Source organism: Porites lutea, chromosome 11 (assembly GCF_958299795.1).
Source record: "Porites lutea chromosome 11, jaPorLute2.1, whole genome shotgun sequence".
Classification (NCBI taxonomy): domain Eukaryota; kingdom Metazoa; phylum Cnidaria; class Anthozoa; order Scleractinia; family Poritidae; genus Porites; species Porites lutea.
The window spans coordinates 3,299,850-3,318,654 of NC_133211.1; the positions used below are offsets into that span (position 1 = coordinate 3,299,850).

The 18,805-nt window shown below is 38.4% G+C and overlaps 1 protein-coding gene across 1 annotated transcript in view; it reads left to right on the forward strand.

The window, feature by feature from the left end:
• The window catches only part of LOC140952783 (transcription elongation factor SPT6-like), a 36,027-nt gene that overhangs the window by 8,003 nt on the left and 9,219 nt on the right, over positions 1 to 18,805 (forward strand). The window contains exons 6-21 of the mRNA XM_073402229.1: positions 669 to 846; positions 1,923 to 2,009; positions 2,949 to 3,053; positions 4,368 to 4,475; positions 7,149 to 7,238; positions 7,557 to 7,699; positions 8,709 to 8,917; positions 9,951 to 10,086; positions 11,330 to 11,480; positions 11,653 to 11,807; positions 12,879 to 12,921; positions 14,301 to 14,444; positions 14,691 to 14,945; positions 15,854 to 16,066; positions 16,662 to 16,799; positions 17,764 to 17,931. Of these exons, the coding sequence (XP_073258330.1) occupies positions 669 to 846; positions 1,923 to 2,009; positions 2,949 to 3,053; positions 4,368 to 4,475; positions 7,149 to 7,238; positions 7,557 to 7,699; positions 8,709 to 8,917; positions 9,951 to 10,086; positions 11,330 to 11,480; positions 11,653 to 11,807; positions 12,879 to 12,921; positions 14,301 to 14,444; positions 14,691 to 14,945; positions 15,854 to 16,066; positions 16,662 to 16,799; positions 17,764 to 17,931 (2,323 nt within the window). The remainder of the gene's footprint in view (positions 1 to 668; positions 847 to 1,922; positions 2,010 to 2,948; positions 3,054 to 4,367; positions 4,476 to 7,148; positions 7,239 to 7,556; positions 7,700 to 8,708; positions 8,918 to 9,950; positions 10,087 to 11,329; positions 11,481 to 11,652; positions 11,808 to 12,878; positions 12,922 to 14,300; positions 14,445 to 14,690; positions 14,946 to 15,853; positions 16,067 to 16,661; positions 16,800 to 17,763; positions 17,932 to 18,805) is intronic.

Below are 18,805 nucleotides of genomic sequence, written 5' to 3' on the forward strand. Positions count from 1 at the left end.
TGGGCAAGATTGTAAGGAAGAAAAATTGTCACTCTAAGGCTCTCACCAATGAAATTCATGGTGTCCAGCATACCGGTATATGGTTTGTGCAAAAACTGGCATTTCTTGTGGCCTTTGGAAGGGCAAAAGGTGCAACAAAGTACTGGGTCTGAAATGATAACCAGCAACCCAAAAATTTATACTGGTGACCAGGATCTCATATGCTGTTTATCTCCTTTACAACATCTACATTTTGTTTAAGAAAATCTGGGATCATTATACGTTTCTGGAATCTGCCCACCTACCCCTCCCCCTAAGCCAACATTTTGCCCTAAGTGAGAAGTGGGTGTTGATGTTGGCTCAGGGTGTGGGGAGGGGGGGGGGGTATGTGGGCAGTTTCCCAGAAACTTATTTCAGTGCCTGCATTGGGTGCTTTGAGAACAGGTGCTCTCTTTGCTATTATCAATGATGAAGTAATGATAATGGTTTACCACAAAGGGTATGATGCAGTGTATACTGTACTCTGTAGTAGTAGTAGTAGTAGTCGTAGTCATAGTCATATCATAGTGGTAGTGTTAGTGGTAGTAGTCGTAGTGGTGGTGGTGGTGTCGGTAGTGGCAGTTGCATTGCAGAGACAGATCTGCAATAATATTTTTGTGACTAATGAAAGGTTTTTTTTGTTATGTTAGAGCCCTCATGGAAGCGCAAGACATCTTTGGTCTTGACTTTGATTTTGACGAATTTGAAAAGTATGGGAGAGATGACTTTTCATCAGATGAGGATGAAGATGAATATGAAGAGGAAGATGGGGAAGATGGAACATTAAGACAACAAAAGAAAAAATCCACAAAAAAATCAATTTATGAGGTGAGGTTTGTGAGGGCTTTCTTGGTATTTAAAGAACATTATCTTAACGTCAACTCGTCCAATAGAAAAGTGTAATATTATTTTTGTTGTCCTCAGAGAAAGATTTGAAAAAAACAATTAGTTTTGATTTTTTGTTTGGAATGCGACTAACAAACTGAAACCTTTTAATTTCTAACTTACATGTACAGACTGTATTATAATTATCATCAACAATACTATTATTGAATTAGATTGAGTATGGTGAGAAGAATTATGCGGATCAAAAAGAATGTTATTCGCTGAGGCTGAATCCGAGGTCGATAACAGCCTCTGAGGGCTGCATAATTCTTCTCATCATACAAAAGCCAAATTCAGTAATTTGTTTTATTGGTCATTCAAAACATTAACTTAACAACCTGAACTCCTTGTTAATATTCTTACTGTGTGACCGGGAAAACCGTCTACACTTGAAACATCTTAGGAATGGTCACAGCAAAGATCAGAATATGCAAACAAGTCACAGAACCACAAACTAATTAACATTCTTGCTTGTGGTTCAGTTTTCTCATTCCTGATTGGCTTTTTTCTTGCAACTCAATAACATTCCAGAAATATTTTCTGGTGTTCACGGTTTTCCCAATTTGACTGTAAACATTGACCTATTTTTCGGCATTATTTTGGGATATAAAAGAATGTTTTTCGTGCAGATACTCCTCAAAAAGTAGACAACATCTATTGAGCAATTTTTTGCATATTTTTGCACTTTTCTGTTCAGTTTTAGCAAGAAATTCAGCCATGTTTTTTATTCCAATAAGGAATAAACAGCTAGGCTACTCGCTTACAAACAAGGTTTATTGATAGGTTATTATGCAAGATCCCATCAAATCTATGGTATATTGCTCGCATCTTTCAAATTTGGTAAGCACCTGCTAGTTTTGAAGAATAAACCAGAGTATTGGAGCCAATCAGAAATGGTGAAATATTTTGAATGAATAATAATTGTTATAAGAAACTTCTGTTAAGCTTATCAAAGATCGACACTGTATCTGTGTACAAAGGCAAAGCAAGAATGTCAGTTTGCCATTTTGTCTTCATAGGTCTTTGAACCAAGTGAGCTTGAGAAAGGAATGTTGACCAGCAAAGACAGTGAAATCAGAAATGCTGATGTACCAGAAAGATTTCAGGTCAGTTGTGAAAGCAACAACAGGTTATTTGTAAACGATTTGATAATCACCATGTCATGAGTGTCATGAGATTCCCTGACAGGATTAAAACCCTAGGACAGGGCTTAAAAAAAGTCCTGTCCTGGGGCTTGAATTAAGAGCTGGGAGCTATTATGAATGTGGCCCCTGGCTACTTTCATCGGAAAATAGGAGAAAAATAGGACCAAAAGAAGTCCCTAGCTGTTTGATTCCGTGCCTACTTATTGTATTTACCCAGCAACTTGAAATCTTAGTGACATCCCTGTGTCCAGTAGTATGGGACAAGTAGGTTTTCTTGCTGGGCAAGTAACTTTTAAAAATTACTTGCCTGAGGGGTGAGTGTCTGGGCAAGTCATCATCTAACAAAATCATTAACTAAGGTAAGCAACAAGCAACCCTGGGCAAGCAAAATGCGAGAGCTGCTTGCCCAAAGGACAAGCTGGAATTCAAGTTTTTTTATAACCCTGCTATGATTTCACTAACACTGGGCAGGGGCTCTATACAGAGAGCAAGGTTGCACACTAGGTTCATATTACTTTTGACATGCATCTTGTAAACTGTTTGGATAAGTAATTCCGAAAGCATACTGTCAAAAATAAGGAATTTGTACTTTATTTATTATAGTAGCTTATTAGGAAAAAAATGCACACCTTGGCTTAAGAGGTACAGTTGACCAATCCAAATTGGTAAAAAATAACAGCACCATGAACATCTAGAGATGGTTATCACAAACTCTCAGAATACACTGTAGGTTGTTTAATTTGCTAAAGAAGCAATAGATGAATGAGTAAAGAAAAAGAATTTTCTGAGAACTTTGTGGTTCCAATGTTCAGAATGTGATTTCACTTGATACTTTCAGAAGGCTAACCATCTTCAAAGATGAAACAAGTTCATTTGAATCACCTTTTTTTTTTCTTACAGGTGCGTGATTTTCCTGTCAAATCAACCGAAGATGGGGAGCTTGACGATGAGGCACAGTGGATTTACCAACATGCATTTCTGGAATTCCCGATATCACAACAGCAGGTTTGGCTTGTAACAGTACATCAAGCAAGGATGTATTGGTTTGGCTGGCTTAAGTCAAGAATAATACAGTCAACGGCCAAGCATAACCCCCAAGATCACATTAATGAACTTATTATATGAATGTTCAATCCACTAGTAGTTGTAGATTTCAGATACCGTAAAATTTTGAAAGTAGGCCCCTCCATGTATAAGCCCCTCCAAATATAAGCCTCCTAAACTCGTAAGGCAAAAAATCCCTCCGTTAAATTGCCCCTCCAAATATAAGCCCTCCGGGGGGCTTGTACTTGGAAAATTGCCCTCAAATACAAAGTAAAACAAAGCAAAAACCGGTAAATTTCCTTCCAACTATAAGGCTAGACCAATAGATTTTGAAACGCAAATTTCCCTCCGTAGATAAGCCCCTCAAAAAGGGCCTTTGAAAAATATAAGCCCGGGGCTTATTTTCGGAATTTTACGGTACACCTCTGCATTCCTGCATTTGTAATAAGCAGTGAATATGCTTAACCTTGTATGACTGGGTTCCATTTCTGCCTTTGCCACTCTTCATGGATTAATGGTGTCTGTTTGTGTCAGACCCTTGGACCTTCCTGACATGTCAGTAAAATCTTAGTCTGCTACACAGCCGTTCTTTGTGTCATCCCTAGGAAGGATGATTGAAGAACAGTGGAATCAAGGCAGTGCTCTATCAATGGCTGGCGGTCCCTGGGCCCAGTTGTTCGAAGACCGATTAGCGCTTAACTCAGAGTTAATTTTTAACCGGGTTTCTTTCTCTTTTGTTCAAAAGCATTTTCTTGGACAATTTTCTCTGATACTCATAGAGCATCGAATCATCAACTTGTTGACAAAAAGATTTAAACTGAATTTACTTTATAAGCTTTCATATTTGAATTCAAATTTTGCACTAACCCTGGGTTATCTTAACCCAGCTTTGAACAACCCGGCAGTGGTGCATAACTTTTTATCCCGGTCGACTAGAAAATCTTAGTCATAGAAGTGATATGTTGGGCACTCTGGATTTCAAAGATTTACAGCAGTGGCTTAGAGCACAGTCTTAAAAATCCTTGATTACCAGGAATTTTCGTGGCATTTGAAGAGAGTGACCAACATCAATTTTCTCCTATAATTACATCAATACATGATTAAAAGAAAAGTTTTATGAGGGTAAATAAAATGATCACCTAAGGGAAAAATGCTTTGATCTTTTAACAAATTCTCTCAACTGATTCTGTAAGGAAATGTATAGAGATCAGTTTGGAGAATTTGTATGTGGACCTTGGGTCTTAGAAGCTTAATGATGACTGTTCTTCACTCTAGGATATTCTGGACAGTGATACCCACTCTCGCACCAAAGCACCCAAACCATACTCTGCTGTCAGCAAGATTAAAGAAGCTTTAAACCTGATGAGAAATCACCTGTTTGAGGTTCGTTTATGTTTTGTTATTATTTTCTACCTACCAGCTAGAGCTGCAAATAGCTTTGAGGCATTGAACAATGTCCTACCACAGGTAGACCACCCTCTTTTCCTGACCAGAGGGTGTTCTACTAAAAATTTCCCTGTGTCTCATGTCGCACAAAATCTCTAGATTTGGGGCAGTATGCAGCTCTTACAAGGCAGGCCTCATAAGATTGCCTGAGAAAACAATAAAACAAACTTAAATAACAATGGACCCTATCCTACAGTGTTCTCCTTATCAGGCGGTAACCGGTAAAATTTACCGCCTGAAACAACACTTCTTACCGCCTGCAACCGCTTAAAGGTTTTTTTAAAAATTAAATATTTTTTTTTAAAAAAAATATGCAAGTTGTGATCCGATCCGATCCTCACAAGAAAAAGAATGAATATATGGAAAAGTATAGCTACCTAAGTACAAAACGTATAGCCCAAAAATAATGCATGTGCAAGAACTTCTTTTTGCGTCCGCAAGCTGACAGCTTCGTGCGGCTTTTTGTAGGGCGCTTGCCTTGAATCCAGCAAGACGCAAGAACTTCTTCAGTCGTTTTTACTTTCATAGATATATTTCACTGAAAATTTTGCAGACAAAATTATTCAACAGGTCAGATCAAGGTCAAGCGAGGCGTTGCGCTAAGCGTTTGAATCGTTTACATTATCGTTTGGCGATTTTTTCGTTTGCATCGTTTCTATCCTTTTCTGGTGATTTCTGTCGTTTCTGACAGTTCGTTTGTTTCGCTTCTTTCAGTAGCTGTTTGAAGGAGTTTCACAAACGATCATCGGGTCATTTTGCGAGATCGCCGCAAACACATGAAAATTTATTCTGACAATAAAATAGCTGTGCCACTTTCCATGTTTGTCAGGGGATCACTAATCTATACTTTAGGCACATAGTTTTAAACATTCAAAACCCTAAAACTGTTTCGTTCTTGCTGGTTTACAATGACAGGGATGTATAGATAACACGTGTAAACAAAAAAGATAAACTAAAAATACGTTCATGTTTTTTTAAAATGCACACTGCAGCTCGTTTTGCAAAATAAGGATCGATGAATTTTGAAACAGTATATATAAAATTATCTTGTGCAAAGGTAACCTTTTAAGCGAGGAAATGTGCACAATTTCGATAAAAAAGCAGCACTTCAAAAAAATAACGATCATAGTGTGTTTCGCAAAAGAGCCGTGTAATTTAAGACCACAACTGTGTCAAATTAAAGCGCTCCTCGAAAGAAAAAACATACTAAAGTAAAGTAAGGAATGTTTCACGAAAGGCTCTTTCAAATTACTGCAATAAAGTGAAAAATAATCGTCATGTTTTCTTTGGAATCGTGATATCCATTGTGGCAGAAATTCAACGCCTTTGGTTTGTTTTGCCGAGAGTATGGTATTGTACTATGAAATGATCCAAATGATCGAAATGTTCGAAACTACAGATCGTTTTGTTAAACAATCGCCTCACACGCTTTATCTATTAAACTTTGGAAAAGCTGAACGATTGAAGTGTTCACTTTGCAGAAAAAGCAGAGAAAGCTGTTCGCTTTCTCAGGGAACTTTTTACGTGTGTCCTTTCATGATTACCTTTTGCTGCCACAGAGTGAAATAGTATCAAAGCTACAAAATGATGTTGCAACAAAAAGTTGACAAATACCACAAACTTCTTTCAGGTTAACACTTGTAAAGAATTTCATGCGCCTTCTTGAGGCTTGCGGTAGTTTTCTAGCTTCTTGCGGTGAAGATTTTTGACTTCTTTCGTTTCAAAGTTCTTGCGGGTAAAACACAAAGGGTCCGCAAAAATACGGCACTTTCACTTCTTGCGGTGGCTTGCATGTTCTTGCGGCACAGCAACTTCTTATGCCACTTTTAGCACGTGCATTACTTTTGGACTGTACTGTATATATAGCTTTCCTTTTTAAGGACATGCATTTTGGAAAGGGGACATTAAAGACATAGTAAAATTATTGGAATCGAACGTTTTAATTTGTTGTCTAAAGATAACACGACAGCAGATTAGCGTAAAATAGGTCTTAAAATATGGGAATAAAAAAATTTCCCAAGGAGGGCGGGGTCCATGTCCCTCCCTCCACTCCCCCACCCCCCTCCCCCCCCCCCGAGAAAAGTGTATATCTTTTGGCCTTACCGTCCATGAATGGTCCCTTACCTGCTGAGCTAAAATTTGGGGAGAACCCTGTCCTAAGAACAAAGGTGCTGCATGCTATTGAAGTTCCAGTAAAATAAGAGGTTCTAGAGGGTTGAGTACTATCCTGGAGGGGGGGGAGGGGTACCTTTTTGGGCTAGATTCTCTATGTTCTAGAAAATACTGAGGTTGACACTTTCTTTTCTGCAAAGTACGTTGTGTCCAAATTTGAATTTGCTATTTTACATCAATTTTTTCTGTGTGTCAATTCCCTGTTTCCACTTGATCAGTTTCCTGGAAAATGATTCTTTATTCTAGACCCAAGCTTTCTGATCTTTTACCCTATCCCTGTATAAACTGCTTGAAAAACCATTCATCTGTACCGTTTGCAATGGCACATACCTATATAGCCCATAATTGAAATGGCAGTACCCCCACCCTTCCTTGGAATTAACATGTGCCAGATTTTGCCTTCTGTGGATTTAGTATCACCAACAATCACTCTTGCAGGTTCCATTTATAGCCAACTACAGAAAAGAGTACATTGAGCCTGAACTTAACACAGAAGACTTGTGGAAAGTCTGGGAATGGGATGAAAAGGTGAGATATCTCAGTTTACACCTTTTAGAGATGTTTACACAATGTACCTCTGGATACCAGCAATCTAGAGGGGTCCTGTTGGTCTGATTTTTTACTGTACTGTCTCCCACCCTCCAATATTCCTTTTCTGACATTCAAACACTTTGATACGTGAAGCGCCGTCAACACTATTCTTTTGCACTGCTTGCATGTTTCTCAACATTCCAGAGGAAAGTTTTCCTACACGAGTGAAGTCTTCTCAAGGCTCAACAAACAAACAAAATTAAGATAAATGATAAAAATGGGGGAGAACTTGATGATTACTATTTGGTTACTTAGTGGTGTCAGCTGCGTACTCGTAAGGAGAACCTCCATCGCCTGTTCCAAGAAATGCAGGATTATCAGTTCAACAAGATCCAGGAAAGTGGAGATAAACCTCTTGATGATGATACAAGGATTCTACAGCCTGAGGATATTGAAAGGTAGTAAAAATATATAGAGGATATTACACAGTGGCGCGAAGATATGAATTTTATTTGCGAGTGTTTTTTGCCACGAGAAAATAAAATTCATATCTTCAAGCCGCGGTGCAACGTTCTTTTTATTATATAGACAAAAAGACATCGATAACATAATAGATTTTTATTCGCCAAAAAGAAAGACGCCTACAAATTTTGAGGGGAAATTACCGAAATTACGTCATCGATAAACTCATGTGTGAGATCATGGAAAATAAACCACTCGGGTCCCGGATGTAGTTTTTATGAATTTTATGAGTGGTATATTTTCCAGTAAAACACTCGTGTCTATATAATAAAAATAAATAAATAAAATATTAATTTGAAGGTTGTGCATCTACCTAGTGTTCTTTGTCTACCAATAATTAAATAAATGAACTAAAATAATGATTTGGAGTTAGTACATCCACATACAGCCTGTAGCATAATAGACATCAAAAACTCATCAATGTCCAGTTTTGAATTTTGTCATGGCTGCTGGATAAAAGCACCAAAAACTTGGTTGTACAGGGTGAGCCTCAACCTAATGTAAAATATTTACAAGTACCGGCTGCGGCAAGAAGGCACCTGAATTTGGGTTTAAAACAAAAAGTTGTACACTGGTATTCTTAGGTCGTGGCTAACCCTGTATAAATGAGTCTTCACTGCTTCTATTCAGCTGACACAACAAATTCAGAACTGAAGTAGAAAGTGAAACCCCACCTTACGGCCACCTCAGTAACACAGTCACCTCATGGTTATGGCCACTTTTTTTGTCCGCCCTGCGAAACGGCCATACACGTTCTTGTAAATAACCCCTGTTAATACGGTCACCCTTTAATACAGCCAAATTGTTTTTTTGGCCCATTGCTGACCGTATTAACGGGGTTCCACTGTATTGAAAAACTTTGTCAAGTTGACAGTAGGGCAATCTGTATTGAAAAAAGTTCAAGAAGTACATGTACATATAATCACCACTCACTTTCTTTGTCAGGTTGGATGGCGTAGAGACGATCGAGGAGCTCAAAGATGTGTACAGTCACTTCATGCTGTACTACAGAAATGATATTCCTGCCATGTGGGAAGCCAAGAGGAAAAAGAAACAATCTGAAAATGAGGAAGCTGAAGGGGAATCCAAGCCAACTCCACCCAAACATAAAATGCCAGTCAAACGTGATCTGTATACCATATGCAGACAAGCAGGTGAAACACACAGCAGGCTTTTGACTGCGCTGGATTTTAGATAGATCTTTTCAAAATGAAGAGATTTCAAAATTTCAAGATATTTTATTTCAACATTGCCACATTAAAAACAAATTAAAAGAAACAAAAAAATAACCGCTTAAAACTTCAGAGGAAGGTTAAAATAACATAACAGAAACAACAGATGCCATGGATGGGCAAAACTGAAGAAGATTGAAATGGACTGAAATTAGGGTTTTTGAAAACTGTTCAGCCTAACAGTTTTTCAAAGTTGACCCCTGCTGCTTGCAACTTCAAAAATAATGCTCAGGAGACACATTTTTTTGTCTCAGGTCTCTGATTTTGTCATTTACCTGTAATTTCTTTGCTTACTTAAAGTTCCATAGCGATTGAAGTTGAGTGATTGGCAAAATTAAACAAAATGAACTGGACCGCCGTATCACAGCCCCTTTAATGTGGTGTTCCTGTTGAGCAGGTTGAATTTAGAGAAAATGTAAGGTCTTTCTTTCCCAAGGGACAAAGCAAACTTTGCATAAAGGAGAGGTGTCCGTAAAGCGGGGTTAAAACTGTTGCAAAAGTCATATTCAAGTTGTTTTCTCAGTAAGTGTGATTGAGTGCTATTTTCAGCTGAGTTACACCACAGTTTTTATCACCTCCAAGCACTAGATCTCTCCTACATGAAAGCACACTGAATCCCTGCCCCACCTCTATTGCATCTGTAAAGTTTTACTACCACTTTTTTTTCTTGTCAGTTCTATTTTAAGAAAATTCTCTCACTCCCCAACCAAATCATGGTAAGATATTTAGTCATTCCAATTTTTAAGTCCGTGGATGAAATCCTTTGGTGTTACCATTCAAATAGAACTCTTTGTGAGGACTTTTGCCTTCTGATGTTTCTTTTTTAGGATTTACACCAAGAAGTTTGAAAGTATAACTTAATTATTACTTTTTGAAAGTATTCACTTAGGGGTGAGAGGGTTGATATTGATATTTATTTTATTCCTCTTCTCATAGTTTCACATTATTATTTCAGGTGTGAGTGGATTGGCGAGAAAGTTTGGCTTGACACCAGATCAGTTAGGAGAGAACTTGCGTGACAACTACCAACGACATGAAACAGAGCAACATCCTGTTGAACCAGATGAAACAGCTGAAAATTACCTCAGTAGGTGAGAAGACATTCCATTTTGCCTCAAATCAAAACCTTAAAACTACAATCCATGTGCAGGTCGTTTTATGAATAATTTGTTCATTTTTACTAGAGGAATGAACTTTCGAGAGTTATTGGTAGCTGTATGATCGTGAGCAATATTGTTTATTTCTTTATTTAGATTCGCGTAACCAGAAAACGATACTTATAACAGTTACATAAAATTATTAGGCAGGGAGACCACTACAGCCTAGCCAATTACCACATTAAAAATAATAATAATAATAATAATAATGTGAAATGTATAAATAATGATTAAAGCCACTAACAGATAAACAGGAAAAAAAAATACAAAGATGGCAAAAAATACGGCAGTAGTGCAAGTGCAGGAGAGTCCTCACTATAATTATTGCACCTCTGACCTGGGACAGATTGTTCTCCAGGTTCTGATGTCATCAGTGATGTACAGATGTAGAGCCTCATTGTAGTATTGGAGTAGTAAACATTTAAAAGAAGCTAGAGAAATGTGATTTGTGCGTAACTCAGGGGGAAGGACATTCCATTTGTGGCACACGTACATGTATGAAAAATGAGCGTTGATAAGTAACAGTTCTACTTTGCTTAGGGATACAAGTAATAGCATTGCTGCTCAATGACTTGGTAGATCTCGTTAATTGTCTAGTAACAGGCAGAGCTTCACTAACTAGGTTAATTTTGGTCTTCTTCCACATTTTGCCTTCCCCTCACCCTAAATTCTCAATCCTCTTTATTGCTGATGGAACATTTGTCCACCATAAATGCTTGCCATCTGACTCCATTTTGAGCAATGCGTTTTGCCTCATGCTAAGTATTAAAGTCCTTGGCCCTCAAGGTCTGACATCCTTGCATACCTCCACATTTGTCAGGGGCTCCCTGTGTGACCCTTCCCCTGTCGCTTCCATTCAAGGACTGTCTTAGCCACATGTCCATCATTCTGGTCACCTCTGTGTGGACAGTCCATCTACCTTAAATAACAAGTCATTCTAAAAATGAAACAAATAAGAGGTAATTCAGTCATGTAGGCCATGTCCAATTATTGGTCCTAAGGGTGAAGTCTGGTATGATGGCTACCTTTCATATGTAAACAGAACTCATTACACATAGTGGTTCTCCTTTTGACCTGATTTTGAAGAAAAGGGATTTTAGAGCTTATACATGTAAGTAGCTGGTGATTTGTCCAAATAGTTTCATATTGACTGCAGAATTCATTATTTTCCTTATAGCACTTTCTCAACTGTCAATCAAGTTCTGGAAGCTGCTCGGCATATGGTGGCTATGCAGATTGCAAGAGATCCATTGGTTCGTCAGTGTGTCAGGCAGACGTTCTATGAGAGAGCCAAACTAAAGATTAAACCTACTAAGAAAGGAAAGAAGGTAAAAAAAAGTTAGCAGTAGCTTTCAAACAATTTAGGGATTTTGTTTTGATTATTTATTTCAACTTTAAGGCGTAAAAAGTAACACTTTAAAACCATGACATTTCAGTGACCACATTTGTTTGTTTTTTTAATCAAGCGGTGATAACAATGCCTTTTTTTTATTTCATTAGGAAATTGATGAATCTCACTCATGCAGCACTTTTAAGTATATTAAAAACAAGCCCGTTAAAGACTTAAAAGGTGATCAGTTTCTGCGCATGTGTAAGGCAGAGGAAGATGGTCTACTGACAATTTCAATTGGAATTGACCTGGACAAGAGTGCCGGGTATAATAATAATAATAATAATAATAATAATAATAATAATGATGATGATGATGATGATGATGATGATGACGCTTTAGAGGTAGGGCATCCACAAAGTGGTTCTTTGTCTACCTGATTCCTGGTCGAATTGGAATTTTGGAAATGTTGGGTTTTGAAAACAGGGGAAAACCGGATTACCCAGAGAAAAACCTCTTGGAGCAAAGGAGAGAACCAACAACAAACTCTACCCACATAATTATGGCATCAACGCTGGGATTTGGACCCAGGCCACATTGGTGGGGGGCGAGTGCTTTCACCACTGTGCCATCCCTTGCTCCCCATATTTTGAGGCAAAAAACTTTAATTCTTAGTACAGTCAAACTTCCCATAAGCGACCACCCAAAATGTGAAGATTTAGTGGTTGGCTATAGGAGGTGGTCACTTAGGAGAATCAAACTACTTATATGTCAAAAGAAGATTCCTGAGACATCTACTGTTTGGTAAAGAATTTATTACTTTCAGTTGGTAAGCTACAATATCTGTAGTCCCATGTTTTTTCAGTTTCTAAGTTACAATAATATATCTGTAGTTCCATGATGTCACTAAAAGCTCTTCACACAACCCTCCAAGTTGCGACCATTTTGGTCGTCATGGCGCCTAAAATTTTGCAGCTGGTGCCTTGATTTGTAAAAAAGTCTCCCTAAACCAAAAGAGTTGGTTACCAAATGGCGACCAAGCAAAAACTTCAACTTGGAGGGTTGTTAATAGCATTTATGATAGTACATGCTGCAAAAAAAGAGGGAGAGAGAGAGAGAGAGAGAGATCAGAACATGTGTCTATTGGTCACCTACAAGAGGTTAAACACAAAAAGTGGTCGTGTTCCTTAATGAGTGGTTCCAACTTACATGGCTTTGTCTGGGAAAATTTTGGTGCTGTGGATAGATGGTCATTCATGGGAGGTGGTCACTTATGAGAGGAGGTTGACTGTAGTAACAATAATTATGCTTATTTCTTAAAGAACTCAGCATTATTTTATTTATATTTTATTTTGTCTTAAAAAAGACACTTGATATTGCTTATATATGTTTTCAGATATCAGACTTACTTTGATGAAGTAAAGCAACTTTATTACAGGGTGAGTGGCAAGAACTTGTTTTGCTCAATAGCCATTCTGTTGTATTATCAGCTTACAGCTGTAGTTGTTTTGTACACACTGCATCTTAACAATGGGATACCGGTGGATAAACAAGAGAAAGCGTTTGACCATTCATTGAACAAAGTGAGCCCATTTTTATTATATAAAAACCAATTAAATACCAGGTGAGCTTTTGCGTGAAAACTTGATATCTTCCCATGTGAAAATAACATGTTATCTTCACATGTGAAGACATCACCGTTGCTATAGCTACATAATAAATCGCATCTTTCACACCAAAAAACTATTAAAGTGAAATGGTTTGGTATTTCATTGTTGCTTATATAATACAGGGCTTAAAGTTAGCAACTAACTGATCGCATATGCGACTGGATTTTTGGTTGTGCGCCTAAAAATTCATGTGTAATCGTACCTGTGCGCCATAAAACCCAAAGCACAGTGCGACTGACTTGCTTCCGACTGTACTTACGAACTCGAACCAGATAAGACGGGTATCTTTAATTGGTCTTTACTCCCAGTGGATTCCACGAACTCGAATGTTCTTTTTCGTTTTGATGTTTTACTCCATCCCAGACTCTTCTGTTTTGTAATAAACACAGCTGACACATGCAGATACATGCTACGAACGAAACACGTGCTTTTTGCGCAGTGGACGATCATGTCAAACGATCAGTTTTAGGGTCAATCGAAACAAAAACAGTGCGGATTAAGAGCCTTTTTTTCCAGGCAAGAAAGTTTTTAAGTCATATCCCAGGTACATGTAAGTCATTGCGCATTTAACAAATTCATTAAAGATTAACTTTCATTCTCGTTCGACACACTCGTTGTTGTCAGTTTTGAATTTTTTTCAAGTGTAAGTTTTCTTTAGTCACAGCTGTACTGTCAAAAAGAGAAATTGTATTAAAAATCACAACGGTATTACTGCATAGCAAATCGACTGTGTTTTATCAATCACGGACTGAAGTAAAAGTAACAAAGTGAAGATGACAAATAAATGTGTCACTGTTAAGCTTTTTACTTTTCCTTTTGAAATAGATGCTCCCAACATTATAAACTGTGCTCCTAAAATTTTCAGCTGTGCGCCTAAAAATTTACACCTGTAGCACAAGTGCTCCCAAACTCAAATTTAAACTTTGAGCGCTGTAATAAATAGAACGTTACATGTCTGCTTGGAGATACGAAATTTCTCTTCGAGTGTTGAAAAATATTTCATGAGTGAGCGCAGCTAGCTAGTGAAATATTTTTTCAACACGAGAAGAGAAATTTCGTATCTCCGCGCAGCCATGTAATATCCTCTATGTAATAGTATGCATTACAATCAGGAAATTGTCATTAAAATGTTTCTCCTCATTTTTCAGGATGAATTTAGTCATCTGGTGCAAGAGTGGAACACTCAGAGGATGAATGCTTTGTCGCGGGCCTTTAACCAGATGCTTTATCCACTATTTGAGAAGGAACTTAAGCTAAAACTTTTAGAGGAAGCCAAGAATTTTGTGGTTAAGGTGAGTTCGTCACTGTTTGGAGCAGACGATGAGAGATCAGGAGTGCTTACCATTTACACAAACCATGAGGGTGGAAATCTTGTGTATAGACATAAAACTACGGTATATAATTTGATGTGGTGGGAGAACGACCTGCGACAAAGTATATCCAAATTAGCTGAACAGACTGAAATGAGTTGAGAAATTGCATCATCTCAAATCACAGCATTTTCTGAAGCTTTCCAAACAATGTTTTAATGTTACCAGTCATGCTGCCGCAAGCTGAGGTCATGGATTGAAGTTGCTCCGTACCAACCCGAGCAGCAGGTTGATGAGCAAGACTTTGATGACAGGACGAACTCTGATGGGCTGCGGGTGCTGTCATGTTCCATCTCACCCAACCCTGATACCCCTGCCTTCTTGGCCATGTTAGATGGCGGAGGACAGGTGACGGACTACCTCAGACTCAAATATTTGCTGAACAGGAGAAATGCGACAAGAGCCAAGGAACGTGAAGATAAGGTTAGCCATCTCCTTTGTTTTGGTTGTTGATGTTCTAATAGTGGCCAAACAGAAAAAAAATTAAAAAGATTCAAATTTCTTTTTGTTAAATGATGAGAAATAAAATTTTAATAATATTATGCATAGGTTCTGGAAAGGAGGTTTCATTTAAATGGTAGCATCGTTACTTTTAATAAATTTTTTTGAGAGTCTTGGCCTTTTCTTTTATTACATGTACTTTGACCGTCTCTGAAAAAAGTGTGAGATGTTGCTAATAATTCTTCACCCGTAAATATCAAGGAGGTTTTACTAGGATTTCTGATTTGCACTCATATTCTACCCCATCTTCGCTCAACAGTAACTTCTTACTAGACACTCAAGACTCAGAAACTTATCAAAATATAATACTTTTGGCTTCTGATAAAACACAAAGGATTACTGATTACTGTCTTATGCTACGTGCAAACGGACGCAACAACTCCCAACATTGTTGGCAGACAATATTAGGAGTTGTTGTGTCCGTTTACAGTAGCTAAAAGTTTGTCCGGTTTCAAATGTTGCGCAACGACACGCAACAACATGCAACAGGGTGTGCAAACAGACGCAACATTTAACGTCCAACAATGTTGGGAGTTGTTGGCCAATAAAGTTGCATCCGTTTGCACGGGGCTTAATAGTTACAGAAATCGGCAATCAATTAAAATAAAATTAGCTCAGGAACTCTGTCTAGTCAAAATATAAACCTGCATAATGTGGTTTATGAGTGACAGTCTGTGGTCATGAGAACAAAGAATCCAAATAACAAAAAGAAATAACTTCTACTAAATGAAATTTGGAAAATTAATGCTGTTGCATTTTATTTCTTACTTTAACCACTTTTGGTAGTGAAAGGGTTTAAAAATTAATGCAATCGTGCTGTGTTTTCATAGGAAAAGGATATGGCAACTTTGAAACAGTTCATCCTGAAGAAACGTCCACAGGTTGTGGTTGTCGCAGCTGAATGTCGTGAGGCACTCTCTGTGGTAGATGACATGAAGATGTGCATTGCAGAACTGGAACAAGAGAATCAAATTCCAACCATCTCTGTTGAGGCCCTTGATGGAGAAGTGGCTCGCATTTTCACGTCCTCTCCCCGATCCGAAGTAAGTTACATGGGATAGTACTGTTTTTTTGTTTTCCTTTTCTATTTGAAATTTCACACTGAAATAGAGGAACGTTGCGATGAATAAAGAATGATGGTAAATTTTAAGCTCAGGGAAGAAACGAGAAATGATGTGATCAACATGTCACAAGCGCGGGACTGGAAATTTTGGGCTGAAAATTTTGGTCGTAACGAGTGACCTCTTTATCGTACATCATTTGAACTGTAGAATTATCTGAAAACAACAGCTCCTTGATATTCAGTGAATTTAGGGGAAAACACACCAAGAACATCATTATCCTTAGTCTTACGGGCTCATGGCCAATAACAATGTGTTCTGAAATTCAAAATAATATGTATTATTGACTAATTAAGATCTCAAAGCCAACAAATGTGACCAATGAGTTGGAAAACAGGTGAAACTCATTTCTCCAAAGTGTAGGGAGCTAAGGCTGAAGTTCATTCCACTAGTTTGCAAATGGCTTGAGTGTTCTCTAGGGGAGGGGTGCGTGCTGCCAGCCCCCTCCCCTCCTATTTTTAGACCAGATTGGCCGAATTTTTTTTAAGACTGTTATTTTTCATGATTCTTAATCTAGAATGAGTTTCTTGAGTACCCATCCCTGCTACGTCATGCTGTGTCACTTGGTCGAAGAATTCAAGATCCTCTCTCTGAATTTGCTGCCTTGTGTGTTGAGGAAGATGAACTCCTTTGTTTAAGGCTGCATCCATTCCAGGTATGATCCGGATCGCCAGATGACAAATGTAAGATAGGTATTGTATGTTTTATTATCAATCTGATTTTAGGTTGAAGATCACTTCAGCTGCTAACTGAAAATTGTTAAATGATCTGTAGTTTTCGTGTTGAGAGTGCTGTGTGTAAATTAAGAAATCTTTTACCAAGGTCGGGGCGCAAGTTTGAGACCTTAACATGTTTCTTTTAGTACAGTGTGTGTTGTGGTTTTATAGTAAGACGCAGTTGATGCAAATCATCATCATCAACAACAACAACAATTTAGTTGACTTATTGAAATATTTACCAGACTATTACAGCTTTGTTTTGACAAGGATTTCCTGATACCTCGAGAAAAGGAACCACCACGCTTATGGGAGCTGACCTTCAAACCTTGGGATAAACTGTTTACTTTGTTCCGGGTTTTGCTTTGCCTTGTTCTCTTTTGCCTGTTTTGTATTTCTTAGTTTAAAGTATTGTTTTAATGCGTCGGTCAATTATGTGATACAGTAGACTGTATTAGACTGTATCACATCCCCCTATTATTCCTTAAGATCGCCTCGATCGGGCAGCCACTTTGGTTTCAAATGTACCAAGTCTATTAAGGGGGCGGGGAACGGTTTGGGAGGAGGCGAGAAACCCCGGGACGCGCCCCCTGCCCCCCCCCCCCCCCGGTACATTTGAAAGCAAGATAACTGGTAAGCGCTCGATTCCGATGATCTTTCTGAAAAATAGCGGACTGTGGACATTCTAATTACATGACGGTTGATTAGTTCTGAAATGAGCTAACATTGGGTGACCTTCCTCTTTGAATAAGCAGCCCGAAATAGTTAGAGTTTGGTTATGCTGGCAAACTGCCCACCCCTTCCTTAACCCAGTGTTAACACTACCTCTCACCAAAGAGAAAATATTGGGTTAAGGGAGGGGTAGGTGGGCATTTCCTAAGAAACGTGTGGTTTTTGTTGTAGGACCACGTACCCAAAGAGCGTCTCATCAAGTGCCTTCATGAGGAATTCGTGACAGTGGTAAATGAAGTAGGCGTTGACCCAAATCGCTTACTGGAGCATCCCCACACAGTTGCTCTACTACAGTTTGTTTGTGGACTGGGACCAAGAAAGGCCACTTCTCTATTGAAGGTACATTCTTTTACCAAAGTTACTGTCAATTGGTTGTTATCAGTGGCAGATCCAGGGGAGGGGCCCACGCCCCCGGTTATTTTTAGACCAAACATAGACGTGCAGGGTCGAAGAAAATTTTTTTGGAGACCGGTGCCCTCCTTATCTCAATGTGTGGATGACCGCCCCTTCCCCCCGCCCCCCACCTCCCAAAATTTACAGATGTTTTGTCAAAAGGCCACTTACTCTTACGCCCAAGATTTCCTGGAAGGCAACGCTGAGTGAAAGTCTCGTTCTTTATCTTTAAAAGCACATAAAATCAAAAAGCACCTGATAAAGGAGTACTGAAGGGCTAAAAGTTAAGGTTTATCGACTGAGTTGATTGCGTCCATTTACTTCTGTAATAGAATAGAAAAGACGGCATTTCAAGCAGATTTAAATAATCAACTCGAGCAACTACTGAAGAGGTTTCATTTGACTGGTAAATCAACGGGATTTTATTCCCAGACTCCAAAGTTAGAACTACATACTAAATGAATGGTACCATGTGAAAGTACTGCTAAAGAGGTTTCATTTGAATGGTAACACCATAGGATTACATCTACAGACTCCAAAGTTAGGACTAAATACTAAATAAAATAATAGTACCATGTGAATGTACTGCTGAAGAGGTTTTATTTGAATGGTAACACCATAAGATTTCATCCACAGACTCCAAAGTAAGGATTACATTACATGTCGTCATATTAGTGGCCCCCAAGGAAAATGATGTAACGGTGTTGTGGGGATGAAAGTTGCCTTTAGGTTCACTCTTAGGCAGACTGGGTTTCTGTGTTACGGATAGTATAGAGGTCAGAAGCCTCCAGAAAAAAAGTTTGTTTTCAAAACATTGTAG